The sequence below is a fragment of the Plectropomus leopardus genome, chromosome 1 (assembly GCF_026936395.1).
Source record: "Plectropomus leopardus strain MGB_pleo_1.0 chromosome 1, ASM2693639v1, whole genome shotgun sequence".
Classification (NCBI taxonomy): domain Eukaryota; kingdom Metazoa; phylum Chordata; class Actinopteri; order Perciformes; family Serranidae; genus Plectropomus; species Plectropomus leopardus.
The window spans coordinates 29,449,090-29,460,704 of record NC_142176.1 but is presented as its reverse complement, the minus strand read 5'-3'; the positions used below and the strand labels follow the sequence as shown (position 1 = coordinate 29,460,704).

At 38.8% G+C, this 11,615-nt stretch overlaps 1 protein-coding gene across 2 annotated transcripts in view; it reads right to left on the bottom strand.

Annotated features, from left to right (window-relative positions):
- Positions 1–657: 657 nt before the first annotated feature.
- Positions 658–11,615, bottom strand: part of LOC121965014 (transmembrane protein 266-like) — a 61,491-nt gene continuing 50,533 nt past the window's right edge. The window contains exons 8-11 of one of the 2 annotated variants that reach the window (XM_088079555.1): positions 8,265–8,380; positions 6,395–6,590; positions 2,685–2,747; positions 658–2,334 (exon numbers count right to left, since the gene is read on the bottom strand). In XM_088079555.1, coding sequence (XP_087935681.1) covers positions 1,694–2,334; positions 2,685–2,747; positions 6,395–6,590; positions 8,265–8,380 — 1,016 coding nt within the window. In that variant the 3' untranslated portion in view covers positions 658–1,693. The remainder of the gene's footprint in view (positions 2,335–2,684; positions 2,748–6,394; positions 6,591–8,264; positions 8,381–11,615) is intronic. The other variant, XM_088079563.1, reaches the window with a different exon arrangement.

Genomic DNA, 11,615 nt, shown 5'->3' with positions numbered 1-11,615 from the left:
TTGCACTTCCTCCTTGCCTCATGGTTGGCCATGCTTCTTTAAAAAGGGGGCGTAGCTCTGCTTCGGTCTTTAGATGATGTGGACCACTGTGGTATGTCTTCAGTTTTGTGTCTACAAAAAGAGCTGCAGACAGAATCGTTGTGAACTGACATGGATGTTATTCTGATATTATTAAAAAGGCTGTTACAAACAATCCATATACCTAGTTCCCAAGTTCCCCTACCTTAAAACACTTGTGTTGATAGCTTAATTGCTGCTGTAATAGTTATTAACAATTAAAACATTCTCAGGATACTTGTAAACATTTGACAAGCAACAAAATGGTACAGCAGTTTATCTTCTGAATTAATGATATGAAAGGGGTAATTAGGGGGCTGATACTTCTCACGACACACTTACAATGACTTGGCCAATTAGCAGTTGTTATGACAGGTCTTCCAATGTTAATAACCTTAAATAATTTAGGTTTTTCAAAACCATATGCATATAAGACGACGATGATAATGAACTAATGTGTAATACGGAGCCTGTGAGAAGAATGTAATTGATTAGAGAGCGTACTAAATGGTACAATTGTGCAGCAGTATTTTTAGTAAAGCTTTAAAATCATTTAACATGATCATGATGTATTAACAAGAGTCAGTAAACTGAAAGCTCTTAAGGAAATACTAACTTTTATTTTTGCTATTTTCATTCAAATGACAACACCTGCATTTGGCAATAACTCCCTCCATATCAAGTTTACAAAAGTGTCTGTAAACATTAAAGTGCAAAGAATTTGCTTGCCATTTGGGGCACATATCTTTTAAAGGTTCATGCTACAAGCACTCCTATCTAGTTTCATGTGAAGAATCCAGTCACTTACCTTTTCATTTCATCCACACAAATACACCCTACTAATGTTTTTTTTTTTTAACAAGTAAAACAAAAATGTTATTTAATAAATTTGGATGATGGTCCATGGTTTCAAATTAAACAAGTAAGTGACAGAAAGGCAAAGGGAAAAAAAGGCTGTTTGTGTAGTTAAGCCAGTCTTATGTACCCTGTGGCTGTTTGAACAAAGGATGTTTGCATGATTGGTGTTTGAAGTCGATCATACAACTTAAAGAAACAAAAGAACCAGTAAAATGCGATAGAAAACACTCCTTTAACTGCTTTAAATCCCAAGAACAGAGAACAGTGTCTTGGTTTGCAACATGGTACAGAATATAAGTTTTTGTTCGGTAAAGGCTTGAATGGCCCCTGGCTGGTTTTAATTCATGTAAAGTTCAGTGCATTTAGGACCTATTCAAAGTGAGAATTCCTGATGAAGAATGTGTCCAAGAACACATTTGACTCCTTTTTTACTGGGATGTTAAGAGTCATTGTTGTGCTATATCAGGGAATTTCTGATTTCAAAAATCCATCAGTGAGGAACAGGGGAGGTTGGACAGTGTGGCAAAAGGCCTAGGAGTTCTTATTGTCATTTCTACTATGACTTCTGAATACATCAAGTTAAGGAACATCATTTTCAGCTGAAAGCTAAGGCTCAAGCTTGCTCTGGATTGGCTAAGATTGGATTTACACAGCAACATAAAAATCCAATTTGTAAATCTCATGTGCCTCTCATGACCTGCCAAAGGAGTTCAGATAAATGCCAAACAGGGTGGCAGTAAAAGAAGAGAAAAGACCTCTGTTTCTGTATAAATGTAGCTTATGTGTCAGGCATGTGCCCCAGAGGTGTGTCAGCTGGTCCCAGGAGCCGGTACTTCTGCTCCAGGGACGGCTCGGTGGTGCTGCCCTGCAGGTGGATCAGAGGCTTGGTCTGCAACAGCACACACCCTCTTCCTCGACCTCGTCTCTCCTCTTGATTCCTGCGGTTGAAGATGTTTATTCTGTTGTCCAGCTCAGGGCTGGCCTTTTCTGAGCCAGTAGGGCTGGGAAGCTTAAGGTTGACAGGGTCCACTACCAGGCCCTTTTGAGCAAGGCAGGAGTCCTCAGAGAGGGAGCAGAGTAGCTCCTGCACCACCATGCTGGGGTCCCTGCAGGGGTCCTGGCCTGAGAAGGAAGGTGGGCAGCAGCGATGGGTGCTGTAGCACAGACTGAGGTCCTGAGCCGTGCTGCTGCTGCAGTCTGTCATAGATGAACCAGGGGTGTGGCTACTCAGGCTGTGGGGGCGGGCCGTTAGGCTGCCACTGGACTGTGATATGCTGATTGAGGCGTCACTTACGGCGCTGCCCACTCGCTCCATAGCAAGCATCGGGTTAGACTGGATGGGATTTGGATTGGTTGGGAGGTGAACATCGATGGCTGCTGTGGTGATGATCCGGGCACCTAAGCCAGAAGCTCCAGCATCTCAAAAGTCATTGTATACATTTAGAGAAAGTTGGACAACACAAATAAACAATAACATAACAGAACCATAAGAAATTAGTTATTCACCTCAATCAAGACAAATTAAAGGCATTCATAAGTTCATATAGACATTATCTTAAAACCTGTGAATGGACTATGCTGCTCTCTGTATAAGGTATGCAATATTTACCTGCATGATCCAAATCTTCAACCAAACCTATGAATTTTTACCCTGTCACTTAGCAGCCCTATAACAACTAAATTAAATTATTTACTGCTGTAAATTATTTTCTTCACATGTACATGGAGTGGTATATACTGTATTAAAGTCAGTGTTCAAAGTCACTCACCACTGCTTGCTTCACTGTAGTATTGGCTGATGTAGTTGTTCATGTCATCACGCACTAGTGGATCTTTGTTGAAAAAATAAATAAAGAACTGATATTATTATTATAATTATTATTATTATTACTATTACATCAATAAAGTTGTAAATAACAACATGCATTGGGTTGCCATAGTGCGAATATTGTTTACTATATATATATATATATATATATATATAAATCAAGTCCAAGGAAGGGCCAACAATCAAACCCCTCGTTATTCATCACAAACCTTTCAGTTTCTCCTCTATTTGACCACAGCCTGCACAATCTGATTAATCCCTATTTCTAAACCCTTTGTGTACAAATTATGGGTTACACCTGCTGACATTTTTATTATAATTTGGTGAACCTTTCTTCATATTTACAGAAAATATTCCTATATCCATTTATTCAACTCTGATTCTTTCTTTCTTCTTCACTACCACTCATATGACCTACGGTCAATGCATCAGTAAAACCTATGTTTTGTTGTGTTTGCTCTTATCTGTTTTTGCAGTGTTTTCAAGGCTATCTGTTATCTGATCTTTATGCAATAATGTCTAGGTTGTTGATTTTTTGGATTATACACAAATAAACACAAAACTATTCTCAAATACGGTTTGAACTTACATAGATATTATTATATGCAATATAAATTAAGAGCCATAAATTACAATTATATAGCAGGAAATGACCAGTCAAATTAGAGTTTATATGGTGTTACTGACTCTGCTATTGCTCTGTGCGGCAGTGACTGTAATTTGATTTCCTATCTTTTTGTCTGTAGGTCCATTTCAGTTTTAACCACACAAACTAGTCCAAATGGAAAATATCTATGTTTACAACATAATATTGACAGAGATGAGTTCTGCCCCAGGCCACAGGTGCTTTATTGTCAAGTGGTCAGGATCACGCACTGCTACACCGTGCATTAGCTGCACCAGAAATAAACTGGGACAGAGACAGGGTGGGGTTGGTTTCAGGGATGAGAGAAATGGGGGGAAATGAGTGAGAGAGGGCGAGTGGGAGCTCTTTGTTCAGGCACAGATCCCTCCAGTCTAGCGGACCTCAGTGTGCATGGTGAATAGCTGTGATCTGCTATGCTCCTCTGTTCGCTTGATTGGTCTTGAGCTCACTGTCCGCTGGCTGAGTGCGAACCCAGAGTACCCTGAGTGCTAGCCCCTGTCCCCCGGGACATGCTGCAGACTCTGATGGGTAATTTCATTTATTTTTCAGTCTAAAATATTAATCCCTGAGCCACCCCTGGAGAGGAAGCATTGCACTCACTAAAACAAGACTGAGACAATCACTCCACAATTAATAACGTATGAGTCTTAAGAAAAAAGAATGGGCTGTCCAGCATGCATAAAAGGCTCTGCCCTTCTTTCTGTGACAGTCAAGTTATCAGGCTGTCATCTGTCTGTTGCAAAAGAGAGGTGACAAGCTGGGGTCCTTTTAGGTTAAATCTGAACAGTAAATTTGATGGGGGGGGGGTATCAGTTCTACACCACAGGTGAAGTGGTATGAGAATAGACCACTGCAACTAATGTTAATATAGATAAACTACGTAAAAATGTATGTATAAGTTTAGATTACAAGAAATCGACTCTGATTTGATTTTAAAAAATGACAGTTTCACAGTTTGGGGACATTTTTACCATATATTTCATGTTAGCAGCATGGAATTTGGCAATGGCAATGACTGTCTGTCCTTCTGTGCAGACATTCATGGTCCCCGGAGGATACACCCTAATGACTTAAGTGATCCCCTGGATTTTCCTTTTTTTCCTACTGGATGGATTGCCTTCAAATTTGTTTCAGACCTGGAGGGTGAATCTGAATAACTTTAGTGAACTCCTGACTTAATTTCCTTCCATTGCCATCATCAGTTTAGTTTATGACTTGCAAAATTAATGACATTTCCATCAGCCTTTGCTGTACTTTGTGTTTGGTGCTAATTAGCATATATTATATTAGCATCTAGCTCAAAGCACTGCTGTAGTAGAGCCAATAGTGTGACTTAGAGCTGGGCAATATATCAATATTGTAGATATTCTATTAGATTTTGGATATTGAACATCATGTGTTGTATTTTCCTCATTAAAGAGGCTGTATTACAATAAAATAATGTAATTTTTGTTCTACTTGTCATATTTAAATTAGTGATGTTTAATTATCATCTAACTGTGAAAATATTTTTTTAAAAGCTAAAGCCAACCCTACAGAATTGTGCAATATCAATATCATGGTATTTGGTTAATCAAATCATTATATTTGACTTTCTCTATATCGCCCAGCCCTGCCGTGGCTGTAGACTCTTCTAATATTGTAACATGTTGCAAGGATTATGTTTTCAGTAGGATCATTTGAAAAGTTGCTTCTAACCAAAAAAGCCTATCTTTCTTTGTTTCAATACCTCTATTCTATTGTAGTCCTGTTGCAGAAGTTTGGGCTCTGTCACTGCAATCCTTTCTCAGCACCAGAGAGAAAACTCCACTGGCTCATTGATTAACGCCACTAGATGTTCTTAAAATCGACATGGTTTGGTACTTTAAGGTGCAAAACTCTCTATCTCCTGAGACATTAATTCTTGTGAAGGCCACTGCCTTGATATGAGTTCTTGATAGTTTGATGGCACCACGCAGATGAGTGTGAGAGACACCCACTGACACTGTGTGTGCAATATTGAGCAATACAAATAAACTAGGCTTGATTTGACTTGACCTGACTTGACTTGACTTGAGCCCTGTGGCCTAAGTGCTCATCCCAGTGACCATGTTTCTGTAAAGAGCCCCACTTGTTTCTGAGAGCCAGATTTCCCACTATGCCCTTGGGGTAATATTGTGGCCACCGCGGAGCCTCCTGCTGCCCTATTGTGGTATGCAGGTGAAAGGGAACAGATGTTGACAGGAACCCACTCTCCCCAAACAAGGCCCAATGCACAGAGCACTCTGTACCTGAAATAGCCCAAGTGGCCTGGGCTAGCTAGGCCGGCCTCGCCACGAGGGGGGGAGGGTGGTAAGAGAGATAGTTGGGGCATGACAGAAACCCATGCAAGCTGGTGCAGTGTCAGAGAGCATGCTTGTTTTCTTCAGAATTCACCAGATCCTAAAAGCTTTTTTGCCCTCATATTGATCCCGGAGCGCCTGCGGTCAGATGGGTGTTGTGTGCGAGCACCGAGGGGCTAAGAGCCTGGCCTCGAAGATGCTCCAGGGCTACTGCTACAGATTAACTGTACACTGCTCTGGCATCCAGTTCCCCTGATGTTACACCTTTAGAGACTTTTTGTTCCACATAATTATGTACATACCTTATAGTGCACCTCTCTCCTGGTTTGTCATGCTGCTTTCTCAAGCAAACACTGCACCTGACATGGTGTGTATTCAAGTTAGCTATATCTTTAATGCTGCAGACTTTTGTCTTAGATTAGTTCATTTTTTCCAGCTTGTGAAATAATGATTTTAATTTTAAACATCTGCATTATCCTCATTGCAAGGTCATTTAGGGGCCAAAATTTGTACCAGATGATATAAAAAAATTATTTCATACATTCTTTCGAGATCAGCTATATAGTATAAATGCTATATAGCTACACATATATCTGTTTACAAAGCCTAATCACTTAACATTTACTGTTTTCAGTATCTCGCAACCCAGTCCCTAAAAACTCTGCTTTAGAGATGGCACTGTACCTGCAGTGGAACGAGCCTCCCTGGAGTTTCTCTGGCCACCCTCATCGTCAGACTCCCCAGGAGTCAAGCCTTCTACAACCTGAAAACTTCTCCCCTGTTTGCCCCATACATGGTGGATCTGCATGGCTGCCTCACGTTCTGCTGCGAGGTCCAGGTCCTGCTGGGCCAGATGGGCCCTCAGCTGCCTGATCTCAAACTGGAGGTGGTCAGTGTGTATGCAGAGAAAAAGAGAGGAAAAGTAACAAGTTGGAGGTGTAAATGAGCAGAGGAAGAAATTAGTTATAAAAAGAATGCGTTAGGAGGATATGAGGGGGTGGAGGGTAACGCAGGTAAGAAAAGATGGGAGGAAAGAAAGAAGAGGGGGAAGAAGAGAGAACAAGACATGATGGGTTGGCAAAGATAAAAAAAAATGAGGTGCAAAGGTGAAGGAGAAAACATCATCTACACACATTTTAACACAAGAACATCACATGCACCGTTTACAATATAATTTTTTTTTAAATAGGGAAAATACCTGTGTAGTGTAGACTATGATTTACACAATTTGTAGGGTAAAACACATTATGTCAAGTAATATACTGTGGGTCTGTGACACCATCTGAGCAGATTATACAGTATGACCATAGATAAATAAAGTTCCTACAAATAGTTACAAATAGTCTCCAGCCCTGACAGATCATATTTAAAAACATCAAGGTTTATCACTAATAAAGTGTTTACTCCGAGTGCATTATCTAATTATGTGCTGGTTGAATGGTATGCATTGCTGATGTAAAGCTGTGATGTGTCCTTTTTGATTTCAGGGTTTTAGATCCTGAAGAATACATGCAACGCACTGACAAGAAAACACTACAGCAGTATTTTTTTTTTTTTTTAAAAAAAGAGGTAAATGCAAAATAATGGAAATAATATTATATTATTAATAGAAAACACAGTAAACAGTCACTTTTACAAATTATACATGCAGTAGGTATGTATTAGTGTTGTTTCCAAGTGAAACAGTAATTCTTACTATAATTAAATCTAATTCATTCACAGTTTGACTGAGGTCATATATGAACCCATGGGATAAGGTATCCCCTAACGTGCACAATAAAAAATAGTAACTTGAACATTTTTGCCCACGTTTATGAAGAGCAATTTGGTTAAAACATTTTTTTAGAAGTGTGTTGTATGCGACTATTTATTTATTGTATATGTCTGATACCCGGCCTGAATTTAAGATTAAGTTTTATCAATACTTATTGTAGTCTGCCTTTTCTCATGTGGTTTCATTTGTGTGTGCTCTAAAAAATATTAATAACGTGTGTATGACTTAACCTATTTGTGGGGCTTTGCTGCCCTCTGGTGGTAGATGAGCTTACAGTTTTTAAAGTGGCCATAAGTATTACGGGCTTAAGGGGCTTACTCAAACCATAAGTGTAATTAACTATTTCCTTTGACAAATCTACAAACAGACTTTTTATGAAGACTGGATGGTTGATATGACAATATCAACTACAATGACAATTTTACTACTGGTATACAATAATGTGAATTATTATGTGTGAATATGCCCAAGGTTATTGCTACCTACTTCTAAACACTTTGCGTGCAAATTATGGGTCAACCATATGCTTTTCACTATATGTCGCAACACCCACAATTTCAAAATATTGCTGAATGCACAAATTCTCTGTCCTCATGCATGCAAAACCATGTCAAGATTGTTGGTAGATATCTGTGCTGTGCATGTATTGCTGCTGTGCCAATTAAGCCCCAGTTCTGTATGCAGGTATTGAACATTTTCTCGTATCTTACAAGCTAATTTTGTGGAAGTGTCTGGGGAAATGCAGCCTGCAGGTTAAATTTAGGGCGTTTTGGTACTCACGGCCTGTTCCTGGCAGATCTGAGTGAGACGCTCCAGCTGCTCCTCTCTCACAGCCTTGGTCTTCTCACACTGCTGGATCTCCAATTCCATCTCAACTTTGACTTGTAGCACATAAGCTAATATGGAGAAGTGAAGAGAGAGAGAGAGAGAGAGAGTGTTTTTTTTAACAACATTTGTTTCGATCACTAAACGTCACAATTAAATGGTCTGAAAAGGAATGCCAGGTGTGTTAGGAGGCATCAAGATTTACTTAGAGAGGAAATGCAGTTTCTTAGGTAATACAATAGATACATGAAACACATCAAGGTCAAAGGTCAGTGACCATTTGTCTTTTACTGTATACATGTCTGTCATCACATATGCACCCATTTTAATTACTGGTTGTTGGTAACCCTATAGCTGTAATAAATAAATTTTGCAAAGTAAAAATGTTTCACAGGAATCTTATTTCATGCCGACTTGAGGGTGTCACTAAGATAACAGAGCAAATGTGGTTTGATAAGTTGGACAGGGTGATTGAGTTTTAAAAAAGGGGAATTTATGTGTGTTGGTTTCATATTTTGGAAACAAAAAGAATCTGGTGAAAGGTGAACAATTTTTAATTCAAAATTCTGACATTAGAAGTTTCTTCTGCAGTTCAAACATTGTCTTTTTTGTGTGAGTTGTATGTGGCTTAGGGCTGGGTGATATGTAAAAATCAAATATCGTGATAATTTTGACCAAATGCCTCAATATTGGAATTGTGCCAGTATTGTGGGGTGGAATATTGAGATTTTTGATAAATAATCATTAGTTATGTGGGTATAATGAAAATGTGGGTAAAGGCAAGTAACAGAACAGCTAGGATAGTCTGGTCAGTTCAGAAAATTACACCACTTTACTGTAAATGCCTTTAAAACCAGGAAAAGACAACACTTGCAATATAAATATCATAAATATCCAAAATCTAAGATGATATCTAGTCTCATATCAATAGATATATATATATATATACGAGGAGCAAAGGGCTGAGACTGGAATCGAACCTGCAGCTGCTATAATGTTGACATATTATTCACAGTCCTGACGTGACATACTGTAAAATACGGTGGTTTAACCAAAGTGCTTCTTTCTTCCTACTACTTCATTGTATTTAAGTGTTGCCAGCATACTTTCGCCAGTCTTGAATCTCCTTTCCTTCAACCTCTCTCATTAATTTAATCAACTCTCATCATCACTCACCAATCTTTTTTTTTATTGTTTTACACAGAGCTGCTGTTTTATTATTTATTAAAGGATCCCTGGTAAAGTATAGTAAGTTTAATGTACAGCCATGCTTGAAGTAATGCATCAAACACTTAAATCATGTCTTGATCAATCAGTAACTCCAGCTCTTACAATCTGACAGCACACTTTATTTTTACATGACACACTTTCTGCAGCAAGATGGGAAGGCGCACCTAAAAAAAGGACAGTGAGAGTAATTTTGGATACCTGTTGTCATCACAGGTGGCAGACAGTTGGTCCCTCACACCTCTCTGTGATCACATTTGTAAGCCAGCCGCATGATATCACACATGGTATTACTATGTATCCTGATGGGGAATGTTGCTATGGGCAACATAAAGAGGTGAAACATTATCAGTAATTATGCTCCTCCTATTCAAATATCTCGATTGCTGCAGTTTCTGTTGTTGTGGATCTGAACTATTATGAGTCTCCACTGCCAGTTTTGTCAAAACACTAGGAGGAAAATGAAACAGCCCTTCTGGTACTGAAGGGGGGCAGAGCAAAGCACACAGCCATCGCCACATGCTCCTTGTACCTATTTATAGTCATGTTGGCACACACACGTCACAATAGTGGGGACATCAGATGGGGTCAGTCCAGTCAGAATTCAAACAGGCATGAAAAGCTTAATCACAGGTTCATTATTTAGCCACATAATATGCAATAACACATCTGTGCTCCTGCATATTGTATCTATGTCAAAATGTGCTTGCAATTGTACAGTGTTGATTGCATGATTATACTGTGTGTTATATGTGTCTGCCTATATGTGTGTAGAAACTCTGTGTGTGTGTGTGTGTGTGTGTGTGTGTTACAGCATTACTTACAGCTGCTGGCAGCACACACATAACAGTGTAATTCACACCAACACTTCACAGAGGCAAACACAAGGCCCTGCTCCACACTCTCCTCTCACCTAGAGTCAAGTGTTTCACTGTTCACACAAGCTTTTTTGACTTACATCACACAACAACCCACAGAACCCCATTTCCCTGCTTTCAAAAGTGCTGTAGCACTTTGCAAGGATCATTTTGTTGTCTATGACTATTGTGCGATTTTGCATATTGCCCCAGAAACATTTCTCATCATCTTTCACCATTTACTTTTTTACAAATGAAATTTTCACCCTTGAAATAGAAGAGCAATAAGATTTGTGAACAAAACCACGCAAGGAGAATGAACAGAACTACACTTTATCACAGTAAAAGCACTAAAATGGCAAGATTTAGCTGACATAAAAACTGTTCAACTTATGTACAGAGCAGAAAAAACACTTAACTACTAATATCTTGGGGTTGGCATGATAATAGATTTTCACTACACAATTACCATGGACAAAAGAGTTCATGATAGCAATATTATCATGATATCTAAAGATTTTTTTCTTTTTTCTTTTTTTCAATAATAAAGAGTAATAATAAGATAAGATAAGATAAGATAAGATAAGATAAGATAAGATAAGATAAGATAAGATAAGATAAGATAAGATAAGATAAGATAAGATAAGATAAGATAAGATAAGATAAGATAAGATAAGATAAGATAAGATAAGATAAGATAAGATAAGATAAGATAAGATAAGCCTTTATTGTCTCCCTTAAGAGAAATTTGTCTTGGACAACAGAGAAACCCAGGCCACTTAGCCATACAAATACACAGTCAAACTACAATTAACACACAGTATCCCCCCCGGATCCACACATTAGGTCAAGAGAACACAGGCGATGCGATCCCACTCACATACAATCAGACTACAATTAACCCACAGTATCCCCACCAGTCCATACACCCCAAGAGTATTGCACAATGCCCTAAATTAAATGGATGATAATTACACTAAAGTGCTATACAAGATTATTGTACAAATGCCCTACACCTAATAAAAGCACACACAACACTAAGAAATGCACACACACTCCGCACAAGTCAATTTATATAACCTATGTTAGATATTACACAATGCCAAAACATTACACATTTTGCCTCTACCATCCCTATATGCAAATTGGCAGGGGTCTAAGAAATGTTGTACTTCACCCCGAAGAATCCCTAGCATGATGCGTTCAAGTGCCTTCATCACTA